Source organism: Clavelina lepadiformis, chromosome 4, assembly GCF_947623445.1.
Source record: "Clavelina lepadiformis chromosome 4, kaClaLepa1.1, whole genome shotgun sequence".
Taxonomy (NCBI): Eukaryota; Metazoa; Chordata; class Ascidiacea; order Aplousobranchia; family Clavelinidae; genus Clavelina; species Clavelina lepadiformis.
In genome coordinates this window covers 4,498,318-4,518,979 of record NC_135243.1, presented here as the reverse complement: position 1 = coordinate 4,518,979, position 20,662 = coordinate 4,498,318, and the positions used below count along the sequence as shown (strand labels likewise).

Genomic DNA, 20,662 nt, shown 5'->3' with positions numbered 1-20,662 from the left:
CCAGTGTAGTAACCCTTTGTGGCGAATATGATTATAGTGAAATACTTCACAAAGGATAATACAACAAACACTTATTTGTCATAATCCCGTCACTTTTACTATGTCGCGCTGCTTCCACAACTGCTATTAAAATGTCGTGGTACAGTGCATGTTTTGAACTGCTTTTCAAAAACCAAAGAGAAGCTCATTTTCAATTAACCATAAACGCGTATAAGGAAGTCATTTTAAGCATAACCTAAGCGTCCCGTTTTAGCCGGGACCGTCCCGGTTTTTATGGCTTTGTCCCGGTCAGTCAACCAAAAAGTCCCGCTTGGGCATGCAGTTAGCCAGCATTGCCATACACTACACCAACATTAGCATCCTGTGATTGGTCCATTTAGCCAACTTGCTGAAGAGTGATGTCTGTTAAATGTGAAAGTGATGTCTTGTTACGTCATTACTTCATTATCTGATAAGGCTCGTTGTTCTGAAGCTTGGGGCTTGGTTTTCTATCAAAAAATATGGTATGCCAACCTAATCAACGTTTTATTTGTTGCAGATTCCGTTCCTTACTGGCACTGTCGCTAAAACAATCAAGTTTCGAATGTAGGCTACTTTCAAGTTTACAAGTCCCATTTGTAGCCCCAACTTTGGGTTAGTGACGTTTTTGGTAGCCTACAGTAAATCTTGAAGCATGCTGTGTTGGTAGGCCTATTGGTCACACAGAAACAAAAGTTTGCATTTGTGGATGTTTTTTTTGATATAGTAATACACAACAACAAAACATATACAGCATTTGAGGTAGCCTATAACAGCAATTGGCCTGAGACGTAAACCTAAAATACATGTCATACATGAGTCGATACAAACTTAAACGTAGCCTACATCACCATTACGTCATACAGCGTTCGGTAATGTATCTTATGATAAAAATCCTTTTCACGAAACTAACATTTTAATGATGAACGATTTTACCATTGTTAAAAATTGATGCTACGAAAAAGGTCTACAAAGAGTTCTTCCCTCGGCACAGGAAACTCGTCACAATATTTGCAGTGACTAAAAAATGCGTTTTTCACAGATACCTCGAAATAGGGCAGCCTCGCAATTGACATCCAGGGCGTAGTCTTTTGATAAATTTGAATATGACAGAATAGCACAATTTTCGTTCGCCAAACCGTTGGGTTCAGTAGTGGACCAAAGTGGATTAGAAACTGCTACCCCATTTAACCACAGCCACGTCCCTTCCTCGTCTATATCTGTCATTCCGATCCATGCTCCACGTAGGCCGGGTACTGACAATTGATCCACAATTTTTCTTTGTGTAAAGCGGGGTTTTAAATAAAATGACATGACACGAAATTACAATTTATGATAAAAGGTTAAAAACTTAAAAGATAGTGTTTATAAAATTCAGTATATTAATTTTTGTGGCAATACGTTATAGCCAGGGCTTCCATACCGTCCTTATTTCTAAGAAATGTCCTTATTTTTGGCTTGCCCCCTTATTTTGTCTTATTTTCAACAAAGCAACAATTCTAAATGCAAACCATTTTCATCCTGTCCTAAATTCTTTGCCGCCAAAACTTATTGACATCATACAAGCAACACAATCTTATTTGCAACACAAAGAAGCAAGGCATAGGATAGGCATGAAACATTGTTAGCACTTCAGGCTGTCTAGGTTAGATAGGAAGGCTAGTTCTGCAGACTACAGACTGTAGTGAAGAAAATTTTGTAGTGTAGAAAAATCGTAATTTTTCCAGTCGTCCTTTTTTTGGGTTCCAGATTGATGGAAGCCCTGGTTATAGCATATGGTTACGGTATAAATATCTCTTCAAATTCCTATTTTACAACTTAGGCTACAAGATTTGACTTTACAAAACATTGCAGTCTTCTAATAACATCAGGGTGGATGATATTATCCCACTAAGAAATAACTAACCTTCTCATGGTCAAATCTTTCGCTCCCTCAACCGCCAAATCGCCGCCCATTTCATGACAAGTTTGACGACTTTCAAACCAACTTTGTGTGGTCGAAATCAATTTGTATTGGTATCCGTTAGAGGGCGCATACCACCCTACTTCAGGTTCGCCTTTCTGAACTGGAACAACGAAGATTACAGAGGTTTGAAGCATGTTTGAATTAGTTTACCGGATAATGTACGTTTAACCCAGTGATTTCCAAACGTTTTGTACTTGCGTCCTTTGACTGCGTATTCCTTTGTCGCGGAACTTTAACTTCAAAATTGCTCTTTGATAGGTTATTAATGAGGTATTAAAGTTATTCGACGGGTCCCTGCACCACTATAGAGTCTATAGAGGACCCAGGTTGGGAAACACTGGTCTAAACGCTGGTATAGTTGGTTTCTTTAGTTTTACCTCTTCCATTACAAACGAGTGGACCTAGAGTAAACCAGCCAGATTCTGTTGGCGAATCGGTGTCCCCAAATCGTACTTCTGTCACCGGTAGCAAAGTTTTGTCCGTCAAATAACCCTCGTCGAAAGTTTCTACGTTGAGGTTGGCGTCGCAATTGCATTTCCAGTTGTTATTTAGACACGAACCTAAATGAAGTTACGTTATAGATAGCAATGTTTTTGCAAAAAAATCGTTTAGGAAAACAATTAATACTGATCAAGTCAAGGTCAGTCAGGTTGATTAAAGCGTAATGCACAAGTGAAGTTTAAGTTTTCAGCAGATTCGCAGATGTGTCCCGTCCTCATACTTGCTCCACCAGCTACTCTTCAGGAGCCAGGCTCGCAATCGTGACCTGGTTCCTATACCTAATGGCGCCAGCGTTGTAGGCCTAATGCTGTTATAAGTAGGTTAAACCTAACCAAACCTAACCAAATTAAAAATGTCTACGCCTGTCATAGGTTGCCCACAGAACAAGTTTTTATCCTGAGCTCAAGAAACAAGAATCATTGTTAAGTTTTTCGTGCAAGGATTTTCCACGTCCGTACAGTACCACATTCATACACCAGTGTACTTGCTGTACTATACTGCTATATCCTAACTTTTATTTATGATTGCAGATTACTAATTCAAGTAAGCCTCGTACCGGTTTCCCCGCAGGCGCAGTAGTAAGGTCGTTGCGACGTTGACCCTCCCCAGAACGTCATCTCAGAACCGTTACGTGATAGCCAACTTGCGTAACCTTCAAGAAACTTGCTTGCTATGCATCGGTACTAAAGTAGTAAAAAAATATTTGCAACTTGTTAAAAATAATTTTTTTTGTTTTCCTGATTCTAATCGGCGATTTATGTCAAAGCCATCTACGTTCATCCATTCGAATCGTTTAACAATGTATATATTTGTGTATAAATATTCATTGTACAGGTTATCGTAGATCAAAGTAATCAAACACATATACACTTCACAGTACCTATTTCATGCTACTGAAAAATTAACAGTTATTTAAAAGTTATTCTCGGAATGCAAAAACTATTATTTGGGTTTAGATTGTAAAAGTTTTAAGCGTTTTTTTAATTGCGCCCATGTAAAACATTATGATGTAGGGTTACAGTTTTGAACGTTAAATATTGGCGTTGAATTTTAGTTTGCAAATTAGCATTGGGTTATATTTGTCAAGTCCTGAACAGCAAGTACAAGCGGGCAAACAGATAAAATGAGTTATAATAATGATTTTCTTACTTTGATGAATTGTTTGCATTCAAATGATTGGTCGATGAGAGCCCCGACTTCCTCTATAGTGATGTCATAATTAATAACGCGCTTGAAACATTTTCTGCCGGAACACGGTGTCACTTCAATCTCGTTCATGGAATCATGGTTAATAGTAGTTGGTTCTGTTGCGACATATAACGGGAAAATAATTCGACTTATAAATCAGGCGAAATTCGCATTTAAATTCGTTTATTGGGCTGATTTTGGCTCTTACCGTCCTCAGTGCATATAAGTGGTCCAACCGTGTACCAGGCTGCTTCTAGTGAATAATCGGTGTCTCCAACTTTGAGTCTTTTTACAGGCAGCGCACTCGTGTCGTTTAAATAACCCTCGTCGCTTGTCTCCAATTTGTTCTGGTTGATGTCGCAATTACATTTGTAAGCGTTGTTGACACAAGTACCTGAAAAATGCTTACACATGGTTAAACGCGATCGATAAATTCAACCCAGGACGAGTTAACCCATGACAACCCCACCAACGTACTGTAAAAGACCGGCCAGCTAAACCCAACGACTATTCAACCCACAGGTGTAGATTGAGTCGTCCTAGGCGGAGTCGACCCGAAACTACAATCCATAGAAATGAAACTTATTTTGATTTTGATGGAAGTTACACTTATACCATTGATGTCCCATTGGTTCGTTTTAGTTATATTTGTTAATAAACCTGTTTCTCCGCATGCGCAGTAACCGGTTCTCCGTGACGTGGCTCCGCCCCAATACTTCATTTCTTCACCATCCCGCGATATCCAACTGGAACGTAAATCGCGCAATAGCATAGCGCCTCTGCATCGGTACTAAGACAGAAATACTTGCTTTGTCCAAGCAGTTGATGTGTCACGTTAACGAGGCTTCCATTTATGAGTCATGTGTTGGTCTTGGCCTATATTTTTCTATCCCTAGTCTGTACGTTACCTTTATAAACTGGCGACATTCAACCGAACGATTCATGAGAGAGATTATTTGTTCAATGCTTGCTTGATAGTTGAGCACTGGTGTGTAACATGCTGCCGCGCAAGACGTCATCATCGTCTCTTCCATCATGTGGTGCTCTATAATGGTTTCTGGTGAAGAAATTTGTGCCAGAGTTTAGATTAATTACTTCTCATATTCTTGATAGACAGGTGTCGATTGCTTTCCACACGTCACGTCACGTATGAGTTTTCGAAATATTGAACGTAAAACGTATCACAACCAAACAATGGAAGTTTAATTTGGTCGTGAATGTCAACTGGTTGCTTTCATGAATGTTTTAGTAAGTGTTCATTTTTACCTGTTATTGTCCCAAACGCGCACTTAACTGAAAACGGAAGTACGTCATCTGGTTTAGGAGATATGACGTATGAACCGTTTCTTCTCTCATCGACTCCGGCGCACGAAGCGGGGGGAAATGCTGTCGATACAATTGGAAGACATATTCACTGCAACTTAAATTCATCGTTGATTAAGACAGATATTTATATCCGAAACTTGTAAGAAATATTATTTCAGCATTTGTGGCTTCGACTGCAACAATAATGTATTCAAAGTCGACCCGGACTCTTTGTATGTAAAATTGAAAATTGTAAGATAAAATTGTAGGTAAGATAAAAATTTCCTCCAGGTATTATCAACTAGATGATTATTGTCCCCGTTTACAAAAATGAAACCTATGTGTAAAGCAATTAATCGTTCACCCGGAATCAGAAGAGAAAGAATAAACGTGTTTCTCCTCAAATGTCAAGCAAAGTATCGCCCTAAACCAAGACACTCACCGGTCAGTCTTTCCCTACAACAATAGAGATGGTGTTTCAAGGAGGTCCTGCTGTGTGCAATTAGACCCCAATAGGGCGCTCCGTACAAGTCGATGTGACTCCGTCCAAGCCGATTCTGAATTCCACCAACTTGAAGCCAGTCATTGTATCTGTCACTGAGTATGACGTGAGTGTTTTATGTCGTGTAAACGTATAAGCAGAATATGATAAACATGTTTAACAGCTGAACTTGACATTAAAAAGATAGATATGATATTTACACGTAATGTTTAAAAGTCGATGAGTTTGTAGATACTTCTACGAATATGTTGGTATTGGCCAATAATTTTACGGTTAGTGATTCAAAGCTTCAAATGCAAAACGTACAGTTTTAACAAACTAGTTATTAAGCTACCTTTTAACTACCTTATTGGTGACCAATGGTCTTTGCCGGTAGCACCGGTAATAATAGGAGAGTTGCCAAAGGGAATAATTTCCTTTTTCGAGCACAATCTCATGTTGCGCGCTCCACAAAATTTGCTCGCTGAGTCGTAAGATATTGGAAACCCTGATCGATTATAATGCTGGGCGTCTAGAAAAGACTTAATTAAAAACATTTCCATCGTTTTATACTTGACACAAATTCATAATCCATTTATTGATATTTATTCAACTAAGCTTATTCATTTCATCCTCTATCGTAATGTCATCAGCAGCCAAGTGTCAGTTTCAACCGCCTTGAACAGGCTTGACTAAAACAGGGCAAGGCTAAAGCTCGACTCACGGTAGCAAGATACGTGCAACTGTTGTTCACAATCTTCACGAAGCATCCATCCGTCGTGTTCACATCGCATCAGAAACTCTTCATCTTCTCGGCAGTTTAAAGGTTGGAAGTAAATCTGAGGATTGAGAATATATAGTTAAAGTAAAAAACAAGAAAAGATATACAAACTAATATATGAGAGGTGACGGAACATAAAATAAAAAAAGAATATGAAAGTATCTTAAATTTCGAGTTGCACTTTCGCCGCAAATTGAGGTGAAAAAATAATATCAGGGTAAATTGGTTTGAAAAACTACCACGATGAGCACCAACGACAGGTAAAACGTAAATAAACTATGTACAAATGTCTCGTGAAGTGAAGTGAACTTTTCAGTTCCTTTTAAAAATACTGACTTGATCAGAAAAAAGGTTTTTTGTTTGGGAGACAAGGGTACCAAACTCGGTGCCAAATTTCCTGCACACGGTTTTCAAAATTCTTCTTTTGCTTTCTTCGCTGAGACCAGAACTCTGAATTATGAATTCCAAAATTGTCAATAGAATTTACTAACCAGATGTCTTTAAACTCATAAACACTCGTTTTAACTAGTTCAACTCGGGCTTGGTCACCTGACACACACCCTTCCAACCAGCCGACTCAGGGATGCTGTCGTCATAAATAAGAAGCGCGCCAAATGTGCCGTTACTTAAAGTGTGAGGAGCTGAAAGCAAAAAAAAAGCAAAATAATTTTGAAGCAACAGCAAAACTAACGAGTACAGTTTGAAAACTTAGTAAAAGTCACAAGAAGCTAATGTTTACCCGGAAAACAAAACAAAAAAGAAAAAAAAGAAAAAATTGAAGTTTAAAACCTTCACATGATGGTAGCAGGCAAGGCCGAGATTCGAAACCGCTACCTTCGCAGCTTGGGTATACGTCAGAGTGTAGGCATGTTCTTGTTCGTTCTTGGAAACCGTTTTGACAATTTTTCCGCGATGAGCAAACGCTCCACGACGACCAACTTGCCCACCCTAAGACATATAAATGTTCGGATTAAAACAGCAAAGAAAAATATGCAGCTTTTCACTCACTTTATAATTTAAGTTTTTACAAATCTTTCGTCACGTTTAAAAGCGTGAAAATTTGAAGTTCATTGTTGTTTTTACTAACGAGGCGGGCTAACGGTGCAGCAAAATATTTCCCCTTTCCACGGCGTTGGGGTGTCGCGTTCACTTAAACCCCACTCGGGAGAGCGGTAGTGTTCGGAATGTCTGTGACCAAGGTTGTTATGAGCGCTACCAATTTGGGCCCAGTCGTTGGGGAGATCTCTAAGGAAAGAATCGTCGTCATAATGAGTTCATAGAGTTACAACAATAAAATGTATTGTTCATATAACAATGGAACTCTTCTTGGGCTCCCGTTTTACATATCAGTTAGGATCATCAGCAAATTGCAACGCTACACAATCGTTTAACAACTCGCCATATCATTTTAGTTCCTTAATTAACCTAACATTTGACATTTGACCGCAGTTCAATCATATAAGTGTTGGGGTTATGCTTCCGGATATCAGCAGATGTTAAAAAAACATTCAGTGAGTTTTGGAATTTCTCACCTTATAGGTACCCACTGACTCGTTCCGTAATCTCCGGTTATTATCGGGATATTGTTGAAGGGAAATATCTCTTCGTGTGAGCACAATTGCTTACTTTGTGTTTCGCAAAATGACTCGGCGAGTTCGTAAGTGACCTCATTTTCGGGCAGGGTGAGGTGAACAGCGCCTTAAAATTTCGGCAACAAGCAAGAGATAATAACGGAAGGAAACAACAACATCAGTGACAAACGTTCCAGATAAACACATTTGCAAGAAAAGAATTTCAGCTACCATAGCAGTAAACGCGCAACTGCTGTCGACACTCTTCATGAAGTTTCCATCCGTCGTGCTCACATCGTATCAGGAACTTTTCATTCTCCTCGCAGTTTAAAGGTTGGAGGTAAATCTGAAATTTTACTGTAAAAGTTATCATTATCCCAACCACATATACCACACTCTAGTTGCCTAGTTGACTTTGTTGTAATAGCAAGCCGAGGAATTACAGCTTTCTGTGTTGCAGCAGTGGCAAATATTCATGCTCTAGCCAAGAAACGGTGCGCATGTTATCTGATGGATAGGAACGCTACGTCATCACTCATCAGTCATCACACATGTGTTGTGGTTGGGAAAACGATAAACCCGATCGAGTAGATATATGAAATGTTCGTGTATTGACCAGGAATACGTCACCTCTTCAGTGAGTAGGCCATTGTCTACGTCATCCACAATGAAGCCGAAGTCCAAGCCGATTTGTTTGCATGTGGTTTCTGAAAGCTTTTTCTTGTCACCGGTAGTGAGTGCTGAACTCTGTATATGGCAAAAATGTTTTATTTCACCTTTTTGCTGGCTTGGGCATTAATATCCAGTTCAATAAACAAAACTCTTTTAAATACAACACAAGACAGCAAAAAATTTACCATGCAACTGACGAACCTAGCGAACCATGAAATAAAATTATATCTTTTGTTTACCTTGCAGACTCTTTTCCAGCTTGGCTTGGTAGGATTCGAGTCGTCATAGATGAAAACGTAGCCATGCGTGAATTGCGATAACTTAACAGCAGCTGAAATTAAGTATTGTATAAAATATATATAAAATCTACTGCAGTTGCCATAAGACTCGTTAGTTTATTCCTTGCAGGTGTTTGAAGTGATAAATTAGTTTTATTGATGCATAACCGACCTGTGCATGAAGGTAACAAGCAAGTCTGTGTTTGCTTGTTTGAACCGACGCAATTTGTATGTGTGATGGAATAAAGGCAAGTTCTGGTGCGAAAACGCTCTCCAGTTCCGCAGTTTCGAGAAGCAACACAACCATTCCAAGTACCCCAAGTGGCCCAATCTGGTAAATGAATTCAGATAAAGGTTGTTCTGTCATTTCTCTAAGCCCTTTCCGCTTTATCGCCATTTCTGCTTCATTAACGCAGGCCAATAAAATCTGGCTCGATCTTTTCGTCTCCACCGCGCATTTGACAAAACTTAAAATGATTTATTTCATGTGATAGTAGCAAAAATTTTTCTTTTAAAGACAAAATAAGGAAAGTTAGTTAATAAATAATGAAATTAACAAACAGAAACTTTGAAATACCAACTGCTGTGGTTTAGAAATATATCTTACTCCAATTAAGTCAAACAGCATTATATGATAAAAATGCAATCATCAACGACAAAACATATCACTTTCAGTTCACTCTGAAAGCAGATTATTTTTCTTTTTGTCAACAACTTATTTTTTTGCTTTCACAAAAAGCGATTAGAAATCTTCTTAGGAGGAACCAGTCGTAACGAGAAAGCCATTGAGGGCTTAGCAGCTTATGACATCACAATGGGAGAATTTCCAACAAAGAACTTACACAATACCGTGCCCTGAAATTTTGATTACCAACCTACATGTCAAAATATATACTGTACTTTATATCCGGAATGTGCCATTTCAAAAGACCTTCAATTGTTAAGATGAATGTTATATAAGCATGACATTATATAAGCTAACTGACAATTGCATTGTCATATGTTGCCAGTTAAAATAAATTTCTTTCATTCAAAAAATATTTCAATTTAATCAATTGCATTGCAATAGGAAAGAGTAGTAGAAGTAAGTCGCTTCATGGTGTTGCTTTGTTTGATACACGAACTATTTTTTAACTTCTATGTGTGGGGGGTATCATTGCAACTAGTCTACACAGCGTGTCCTACATGACTAGTGCCTTCGTTATAGGTTTTGGTTAAAGCGAGTTGCTTGCTGCTATCGTGCAAAGACAAATCAATCTGTTTTAAACACAGATGGAACACTTAAACCATTTTGAAGGACCAGTCCAATATTATAGTCGGTTCAGTAGCTGGCCAGGAAACCCAGTTGTTTTCAAAACGAACATTTACAGTATGATCTGAAAATGGTAGCATCTCACCCATACATTCGAATCTCTTATAGGATCAGACATCTTGTAACAAAGCAACAAACTTTTCCATTACAAAGAAAAATCTTACGTGGGCACGGATCGTGTTCACAAATTCTCGCCTGCCGGGATTCACCTTGACACATCCATCTTCGTTTACCTTCATCACAAGTTCTGTTACGAACCTGAGTACCCTTGCTACAAGTTACCGAACACGCACCCCATGCACTCCATAGCGACCAATTGACATAGAAATCTGCAAGATAAATATCTGGGTTTGAAATGCTTGATCAGAACGAAAGCACGCACCATATTGTACAGACGTATATGAAGTGTTTTCCACAATTTTTAAACAGCAACAAATTGTGTAAAAATATAAATTTCAGATGGACATGAAAGTAATTCCGATATTTTACTTACCCTTTAAAGAAAACTTATACTTTTGACATGTGGGAGTGTCTTGTGACGTATGTTGGGGAACCCCCGGAGAACATACTTGTTGATGAGAACACGATGACGAAACACAGGGCTCAGTTAATTTCTGAAATGCAGGGTAAAAAGTCGAACGTCCAAAACAATTTTTCGTGCTCACAAAACGAATACGTTTCTGTTTAACATGGCCACTTTTAACGTTGGGTCGATTTCAGAAGTATGTATAATATTCGTAACATCAAAGCATACAAAAATACAATATCGTTACCAATACCCAATGTTAAAAAATTTATTGTAGCTAATAATTGCAGTAATAGCTGGCGGATAAAGCATATTAACGTAGGATTTCCAGAGATCTCGACTTTTAACACTAGAAGGACGGGGCGCGTCAATTGACGCATTTTCAACCTAAGTTCATCTATAACTTTTAAGTGGTGCATCGCACAACCGTGATATTTCCTGACTTTTCCTAAATTAGTGTTAGGTAACTAACCCATGAATATGAAGTTTTTATTTTACCGGTAGAGATAATTAACGTGGTCACTACCTAGAAGGACGGGGTGCGTCAATTGACGCATTGTTACTTCACTGTACAAAAACCAGTTCTCGCAATAGAGAGCATCGTTTTCTTTCTGCTGATAATTACAGGTTTATCGAATTAGGTCACAGCTGATAGCACAGAGGTGTGACAAACGTGTCGACAAACTATGCAAGTCGACTTTTCCGCAAAACAGAGTAGTTTCGTCACAAGCGCAGACTAATATCGGAATTTTTGAAGTTTATCGAAGCGTATGTGTAGTAAGAGTTTCTTAGTTAGATAAATTAGATGAATTAGATCAATTCGTCGGCTTGGTGGTTGCTCGTGGCGTGATAGGAGGGCGCAATTCCCTGTGAAGAGTTTGTGGGGGAGGTCGTGGGGATGTCCGATGTTTTCCCAAACCATGGCAAGAGACAGGTTTCTGGAGCTCATACGATTCCTTCGCTTCGATCTGAAGACGGAAAGGCGTAGGAATCTATTGCATGATAAATTTGCACTCGCTTCACAACTTTGGAACAGTTTTATATCAATCTGCCAAAAAGCACTCATTCCACAGTGGAAGATAACTGTGGATGAGCAACTATTGCCGTGTAAGGCACGCTGCAAGTTCATCCAATATATGGCCAATAAACCAGACAAATTTGGTCTAAAGTTCTGGCTGACAGTTGACGTCGAAAACAAATATTTATTCAACGGTTGTCCTTACGTTGGAAAAGATGACGCAAGGAGCCCCCAAGGGAGTGTGCCCACCGACGTTGTACTGAAACTCATAGCTCCGCTTTTTCAAGGAGGTTATAACGTCACTTGCGATAATTTTTTCACCTCACTTGAACTGGCGTTGCGACTTGCGGAAAAGAAGTGCAGCCTCGTAGGGAAAATGCGCCAGAACAGGAGAGAAGTCCCGGAAGAGTGCAAGAAGAAAAAGGAGTTGCGTGAAACAGAAGTGTTGAGGCATGACGACTTGTATTTTCAATGCGATTGCTTTTGTTAATTAAAATGCACAAAGCGGACATGCAATAGAAGTAGTTTTTTCGGAGCAACTGCACAGTTTTCTCAACAAAAAACGTTAGATTTGCGCCGTTTTGACCTTTTGCGTCAATTGACGCACTCCGTCCTTCTAGGTATAAGAAAATTGCCGTCCTTCTAGTGTTAAAGATGAAATGCTAATTATCTGCCTTAGTTGCAAGGTTTTATTTTTAACAATGCCAGACCGCTTCGGTCCCAAGATCTCCTTTAACAAACATTGCTCACGTATTTACTTGTACTCACCACTAATGGTAATAATTTCTACTTCTTTAAAGTAGGGTAATTTAAAAATTTTGCCAACTTCACCTTTTTTAATTGGTAATAATCGCGACTGTAATAAGTTGAATCTTTCATCTCAATCAGTCCTTTTATCCTGGGAACCCATCGACCTCGAAACTGGTATAAATCTTCGTCTGGAGGATCGGAGCTCGCTCTGTCTTTTTCATTGATGTGACATATATAATCATTCTCGATGTAGTTGAAAGACTTGCATCTGCAAAAAAAAGTAAAACTTTTTTTCCCAGATTGTGGGTTTGAACCTATAATTAGGTTCTACGTTTTATACAGTACTTATACCCTCTTAATGGCCGAGGTATTCAAGTTATGTAGAATGTTTAATAAAAAAACATTTTATATGTAGTAGTGATTCACTATCTAAAAATGTTTTTTTACAAACACTTAGTTAGCCTGTGTACACCTTTTCGAAAATTTGCTTTGTTTAGTCCGAGCTCATCTAGCGCTGGAATAAGTCTCGCTACGTCATTTTTAAACCTATGAAGACTTAAATTTTTATTGAAATAAAACATATAAAAACAACCTTGGATCTTTTTCGCAAATCAAAGAACAATGATGAACGTCATAACTTGTCAGTTTTCTATAAACGTTTCCCGGAAAGTAATGTCCAACGTCACTTCTATCCGCATCCACATTTGTCATCCAAGAATTTGTTGCAAAGATCGTCTTTTTTTCGTTGTTTTCGTTGCATTGTCTCCAAGCCGCAGTAGGTTGTAGCATAAACAAGATAACAAGTTTCAAAATTATCCACATTCTCGCAGTCAAGGTTCTATTTCGACTTTTCTTTAAGAGCTACTAAACTCTGCTTACAATATAGGCTTCATTATACAGCCTATACTGTACCTATATGGCTATATCTCTCTGTAAGTACGTATTTAAAGTGGACAGTACACCTATTTTTCTTTTACAGTATTTCTTTAGTGAAATGATGGCTAACAACAACCATAATGACCGAACCATCAATAGTAACTAACGTAAACCAAATATCAATTTCATAAAATATTCATACGAAAATTCCCCTGTTAAGCAAACCCATGAATTAAAGGGATTTGTAATGCTTGAACAATTTATTTTTCGTGAGAAAATTATAGCTCACTTATACAAGTCGAGTCGATTGTGTGGGAGTTTGTGGGTGAAAAGCTAAATTGTGTTGCTTATAAAATATCCACTTAGTCGTTTGATGACAAGACATGTTAAACTCGCATACGGCTTGATAACGATTTCTGATATGACGTAAAAATTTGTCGTTAGCGATAGAAACTGAAAAACGTGATTGCTCAACCCTACTCCAGTCAAGGCCCAAAATGACTTGAGTTACGTCATAACAATTGTAACGAAAAGAATAAATACTGCACTTAACGTGTTTGCTGTAACTGTTACTGTAACTGTATTGGCACGCAATTCATTTTCCGATTTTTAAATCATTCTAAGTCAGGGGTTTCACTATATTTGACCGTGGTAAACGATTTCCGTTGGTAAGTTGCATTGTGTCAGAGTGTTATTTGAAAAACTTTCCTTTTATTTTTGTTATATTAGCTCGTTAACTGAGGTGTTCCAACGGAACAGAAAAACTACAAACGAGGTATAGGAAGTCAGTAATCTGTTTCAACTCCTGTTTACGAAGTAAATACTGTTAATGATACAATGTTTGAAAATCGGTAATACCCAGTCCACAGAAGACACGGAAGAAATACACATCAGGATTAAGAGTCATAAAAGCAAATTCAACCACAGGAATAGGCCAACCATTATCACAAATCCTGTGGTATGTTTTCCATTTACTACCAACGCACCCCAAACATTGCAATGAAGAGATGGAAAAAATAACAATGGAGAATAATCATGCAAAGTTCATTGGCAGATATGTTGTTAGTGCTTCGTGTTGAAGGGCCATATACAAAATGTTATGTTAATTTGTCGAATAAACACTTGTAAAAACCCTTATACGGAGACATGATGTTTAGTGAAAAATGCCTGTATTTAAGTGGATGGCGGTAGGTCGGTATTTAAATTTAACAAAGTAAATAATACTGAAAATGGTAGAAGAACCCATTCTGTCTTACATTTCTTGAGAGGTGCAAATTCGGTATTTCCGCATTTCGCTTTTGGTTGTACTGTACTGTACTGTACTGTACATTATGTAACCTATAGCTAAAAATATATAAATACTTTTTAATATTGTATTGTTTATTTTCACTATTGACTATGGGGAGCGAAACATGTACTGCGATGAAACGTTTCATTTCATTAATTCAATCATTCATTCAAACGTTTCATTTTACAAAGAAACCTCACTGTAAAATGATCAAAGAACATGCACACGCATAAACGATCAACGAATTCGAAGAAGCAGCCAAGTCTTGAGGGCTTAAAACGTGCAAATTATAGTGGTGCTACAACGATGAAAAGCTAGCACGGCCAGTCGACCACCTAAGCCAGAAGGCGTTTATATTAAAATTCAGCGATATACTTACATAAAAAGCAATGATTGTAGATGGTTCCACATCATTTGACCTACACTTTATGCATAACAATTAAGCAGCAATTTCTAAGTTAAAATTTTTTTTGTTATTTCCCTTTCATATTGTCGTTGTTAAGGCAGCCCACTATGTTTCGAAAAACTTGCAATCAAGAAAAATCATTTTCAAGACAGCTTTAAGCAGAAACATCTTTGGGCTTATGGCGCAGATGTGATGCGCCCTTTTGCTAATTACTTTGAACTCATTCCATTATGTGGTTTGTCCAACAGCTTCTTTGCATGTTTTTCCTAGATAGGCTGGCTACCTATACAGTTTATATTGTGAAGTAATTGCAGGTAACAGATTAACGTTATTTGTTCAAGTCATACTGCGTTACTGAAGTGGCAAACACCTTTATGGTACATTGGCAAGCACAATCTCTTGTGGTATTCGGATAACATTCAAATCGCAAGTGGCATTGAACGTTACAGATATTTACAGTACCATTTTTTGTGATGGAAAACAAACAATTTTCAGAAACCCTTCCGGTGACGAAAAGAGTACTAGCGGTTGCAATTGGGGTGAGTCATTGATGTGAGCTGGCAAAAGTTTTACCAATGGACTTTTCAGTGAGATAAGCTATTTGTGAAAGAAACATTTGTCAAACTTTTACACATGTTCGCTATTTTCTGCTGCAACCTTATCTCCTAAATGGAGATTGGGCATTACCCAGTAGGATACTTTTATGTTAAAATGCTTGCAAGTTCCAGCTGAAATCTGTTTTTTCTGTTTTGCATAGATGAGGCCAGAAGTTGAAAGTCAAGCTGGACAGAAACACAAAGTGTATACTGCAGTTGAATATCGGTCGAAAGCAGAAAAAGGAACTTTGTACTACATAAAGGTAAGTCTCCGTGCATGTTTGGTTAAAGCTTGAATATCTATTTTTAAAGATAAGCAAAAATGTAGGCATTCGTGGAGATTCAAAATGCTTGTGTGTTTCTTTTGAGAATGTAAAGCTAGCCAGAAACACAGTAAATTTTTACTTAAGTTAGATGAGCTGTGAGATTTCATGAGTCCATCTTTGATGCTTCACCAGTTTTCACAAAGCTTCAAAACTAACCTTCTTTGGTGATATCTTTAATCACGCAGATTTTCGTCGGTAGTGAAAAGTACATTGTAATCAAAGTTTTGTGGTCGATTGGAAACAGATTTAAGCTAAAAGGAGTCAAGACAAACTTCGATTTATCGGATAAAATCGATGAATTTGAGAGTAACATTTATTCCTTACATGACGTGGTGTCTCCTCAAATTGCAACCAAACTCATGCAAGAAATTGCGGACTCGGTACGTGTTAATCTACGCGCCTGAAAAAACGCAACTTACATTTAACGAATAGAGTAAATTATAAAACAATTTAACGACAAAATGAAAATAGATGAATGTTGGTGTTTAGGTGAAACCGGACGTAGAAGAGAAGACGGAACAAACCTTTAACACATTCGATGTACTGACATATCGTGACGAGTTCAAGGGAGTCAGTCCCGAAGAACACGTGACCATGTTGTTTCACATTTGGGTGAGTATTTGGTGCATAGCATATGGGCCTATGTAATTCAAGAAAGTTAGAAAGTTATCTCGTTAGAGAAATAAAAATATCTACAGAATAAGAATCCTAACTTCTTTTCTTAATCAACCGTTGACACTGGTTTTGCCTTACCGTGCGCATTATAACTTAGTAATTAATACAAAAACTTTTTTAATTTTATTTCTTTAGGATTGAAATTATATGTAGACGACATAATGGCAACTGAATCGTAATTTCTTATTCTTTATATTTACAGGTTGTCGTTAGTGATCTAAGAAATCTCTGTTTGACCGTCCAGTTCTGTACTTCGGACAACAAACCTCGGCTGATACAGGCCAACTTCATATAGTCTGGTCATATAGGCAAAGACCAGCAGTTGTTCTAACAAACACATGTAATCGTCACTTCGCATCATAGCCTGTTACCATGTATCATATTAAATCAATGAATGTGTGAACAATCATTACAAGCGTACAACTACTGGTTGTGTCTTTGTTTACCGCTTTTTAATGGCAGGAATAAGTCGGGTCGACTAAAACAAGTTACGAAATAAACATACATAATTACAGTGAAGCAAACTACTCTTCCAAATAGTGAATTGCAGCTTCTAGATGTAAAAAACTTGGATAGACCGCTTAGAGGACAGTATGACTGGTGTTGTTCTAGACCTGAGAATTGTCTAAGCACTTCATGAGTTTTTTGAAGTTCGTGGTGATATGTAGAATGAGGTTAAAAATTACCACGATTATATAAAGCGGACAATGCAATATTTTCTGAGAGCATGAACATATTTAAAAGTTTTTTTTTGAAAAATATTTGATTTTGCTGTTAGGATCGTTTGAAACCAGAACATTTTAATGAAACCAAAAGATGGAAGAAATTTACTTGTTTTGAATTTACTTAGAAATTTACTTACAGGTTACTACCGTTATGATAACAACGCACCCAGCTAGACACCATTTTCGAGATTGGAAAATTTGCGAACTATACATTTTAATCCACGCACTACTTTGCTTCATGCTTTTGATCATTGCTGAGCGGAGGATTTCTCCCTCAAAAAACGGAAAAATGTCCAACCACGGTTGTAGCTGCGAAGGTAAACACAAATTTACGAAAAGTCTGAAAGCGTGGAATTTGTAGGTCAGTGTTTGCTTGCCAATGCGGTTTATTATGCGCCGTCAGAGATCATCAGGTGTGCCAGGAAAGAATAATCGCTTGTCTTCGCTTTTCTATCTATGTCGTTAGCATATGGTGACAGACAGAATATTCAAATACTCTTCCATTAGTTGGCAATAGTACGCATAAAATTCATTTAGTAGTTTCACTCCTGTGTGTCAATCCAGTCGTTCGGAAAAACTTGTGAGAGTTAGTACATATAATATGTTAAAAACATAGAAAAACATAAAAAGTTAAAAAATACTCAACTCGTATAGAATAGTGGCTAAAAAACGGTTGGAGACACTGCTGAATGTTATATTTTACAATGTTGCGGTGAGATTAATTTTTAATTTTAAACGTCTTCAAATATTCCACACTTTGGCTTCATCAATTTATGGACGTTTTGGATCGTTCGGCTGCGTTGCGACAACTGCATTCCGTTTAACAACATTCGGATTTGTATTTTGTAAATGTTCGTGGTGGTCACAAGTCAAGTCTATTTTGCTCTTCACTATACGAGGAAGGAAAATAACTGAGTGTCAGCTTGTGGAACGCAAAAACCCTTGTTACGGTATCGACGGTTATTACCAGTTGAGATATTGTACTTTGCATTATTTAAAGCTGTTACTTCAAAAGTAAAAACCGGTTATAACAAAGTAGTGCAATTGTTCTGCTTTACCAACAGTAAGCAAAAACAATTAACACTTTATTATACGTTGGTTTTGTTTTCATTTTCAATGTGAAGAACCACAGACGCTTGTGAGCCGGGAATCTTTCAAGACAGATGATTTTTAAATGAAATCTTGCAAGGGCACGTTCATGTGAAATAGATTTAATTGTTTCAATGTATTTAATCCGAGGATTTATTCTTGAAATAATATGACGATGAACCAAGATGAGAGAAAATAACAGGAAAATATAAAATGATTAAACAACTATGCAAAAAATATCTTCTATGATATGTATAAATTAATGAACGATAACAAGTCGTAGTGAAGGTTATGAGGATGTGTCTTTAATAAAATCACATTGCTTTGGTTCTACCACCTTAACCATTTCAACCTCTCGTTTACTCTGTGACGATTTTAGAACCATGTAGACGAATTTTCTGCAACCAACCTCAACCTGTATGTATGTATAGGAAACCAAAGTTATCAAGTCATATAGTTTACATTGCATCCACCTGTAAATCGGACTGAGTATTGCAGTGATAATAAAGTCTTTTCAGATTGTTTTGTGCGAAAATAACCATGACTGTTGAAATAAACTAGAAACTGGTACCGGTACCGGTACCGGTACGTGACTTTCCATATTTTGATGACATTATATTGCTATAAGTTAAAATGATTATAACTCACCCATATGTAAAACAAGTGCTTGGAACAACCTTCCGAACAATCTTCCATCACTTTATTGTGGAAAGACTTTGCGACAAATTTGTCGAAAACTTGGTCAGTTCGATTTTCTGCTTCTTCTTTCAGCTACAACCAGTGAGTAAAAACATATTTTTATAACTCTCAGTTTCACCAACCTTTTATACGTTACGTTTAGACAAACTGTTACCACAATACTTTTCGTGCCGAAGTGTAAGTAGTGAAACTTACTACGTCCGTCCAACACTGGATGACTTTAGGAGCACATCTAAAAAGGTGAGGATCCTCGGGAGGGAAAACATCATTTTTAAACTTTTCAATCGGATCAGATGAGTTCACGTTTTCTTTGACCCCTTGAAGTTCAAATCTATTCTCAGCCGTCCACAGAACTTTGATTATGATGCAGTTTTCATCACCGATGTTAACCTCAAAAGTAAATTAACAAATACTGTATCAAATTATGACGACATAAACTATTGATCTGGTATTGCATTCTGACATACAAAGACAACAAATGTAAAAGTTTATTAATGTAACGATATCAGTATATTTGTGAATATCTTCTTCGCTTCTTTAACATTTCAAGGAAGGAAAATAAAGCTTATAAGACTTTACAGCTCGTTTAATTAAAATTACAACAAAAGAAAAATAAAGTTAAAAGGCTGCTAAATACTAATCACGAAAGCGTACCTTTATATAATATAAAATTTCTTCGCCTATTTTCTGTGACCGATATTCGACTGCAATGTACTTTTTGAACTTCTGTCCAGTGTGACTTTCCACTTCAGGTCTCACCTATTGGGAAATATTGGGGTTGTAACAAACACTTTCATGAGTGTTAGCGGTTTAAGATACTTTCACAATCTGAATATTTTATGAGTAATAGTACTGTATTGATGTTTAAAGAAAAACCTTCAAAAAAGTTTGAACAATGGGTTTTTAGCAATGATCTAGAAGTGAAATTGCAAGCAAACATAAGAGTTTAACTGCGGTCGCAAAAAATTTAAAACTTACCCCAATTGCAGTGGGAAATATCTCGTCGTGTTCATTGGCTTGAAGTGCATTTGAAAGGCAGTCTTCCATTGTTAGTGTAAATTTATAAACGTTATCAACAACTTCCTGAACTGTTGAAAAAATAGTTACATTTGCATTTTGAATATCATTTTTGCTAACACATAGTTTTTTAAATCACATCATATCGAAGTCAACCAACTTTTATCGCAATATAATCTGCAACAAATATTTTAACAATACAGAGAAACCAGCAGTAACCTAACTGAATTGACTGCCAACCAACTCTGGACGAACCAACACGTAGACTGAAACACATATCAAGCAATTAACACAAAACCGCAGCGTCTAGACTCTACAGTAAGCCAAGGGCATAATTCCACCAAAATATTCTTCGGTAACTTTTGTTCTTTGTTTTGTTATATTTCTAGCCTGCTTGCATAAGTCGGACGAAGTTGTAGTCATTGATCAAATTAAATATCCTCAACAACTTCAACTTTACTTTTTAAGTAAATATGTCTTTTAAATGTTTCTGTCCTCCTCCGCGCTGTCAAAAACAATTATTTTCTTTGTTTTATGCGATCATCAAAGAGAAAACTAGAAGTATACCTTAAAGTAATTAAAGGCTGTGTTTGAAAAT

At 37.3% G+C, this 20,662-nt stretch overlaps 2 protein-coding genes across 2 annotated transcripts; one reads left to right on the top strand and one right to left on the bottom strand.

Annotated features, from left to right (window-relative positions):
* Positions 1-773: 773 nt before the first annotated feature.
* Positions 774-13,279, bottom strand: LOC143453350 (uncharacterized). The gene is made up of 25 exons (XM_076954644.1): positions 12,960-13,279; positions 12,449-12,635; positions 10,567-10,687; positions 10,238-10,402; positions 8,934-9,092; positions 8,723-8,814; positions 8,442-8,558; positions 8,043-8,157; positions 7,773-7,938; positions 7,328-7,485; positions 7,030-7,188; positions 6,790-6,881; positions 6,577-6,690; positions 6,184-6,298; positions 5,826-5,991; positions 5,421-5,575; positions 4,940-5,059; positions 4,582-4,730; positions 4,334-4,463; positions 3,882-4,067; positions 3,635-3,789; positions 3,042-3,168; positions 2,362-2,544; positions 1,925-2,084; positions 774-1,297 (listed from the first exon to the last, which is right to left on the bottom strand). The coding sequence occupies exons 1-25, from the start codon at positions 13,187-13,189 to the stop codon at positions 1,039-1,041; spliced, it is 3,780 nt and encodes a 1,259-aa protein (XP_076810759.1). The 5' UTR covers positions 13,190-13,279; the 3' UTR covers positions 774-1,038.
* Positions 13,280-15,178: 1,899 nt separating this feature from the next.
* Positions 15,179-17,020, top strand: LOC143452305 (uncharacterized). Its single transcript, XM_076953218.1, has 5 exons — positions 15,179-15,476; positions 15,695-15,796; positions 16,045-16,239; positions 16,349-16,471; positions 16,737-17,020. The coding sequence occupies exons 1-5, from the start codon at positions 15,411-15,413 to the stop codon at positions 16,827-16,829; spliced, it is 579 nt and encodes a 192-aa protein (XP_076809333.1). The 5' UTR covers positions 15,179-15,410; the 3' UTR covers positions 16,830-17,020.
* The last annotated feature ends 3,642 nt before the right edge of the window (positions 17,021-20,662 follow it).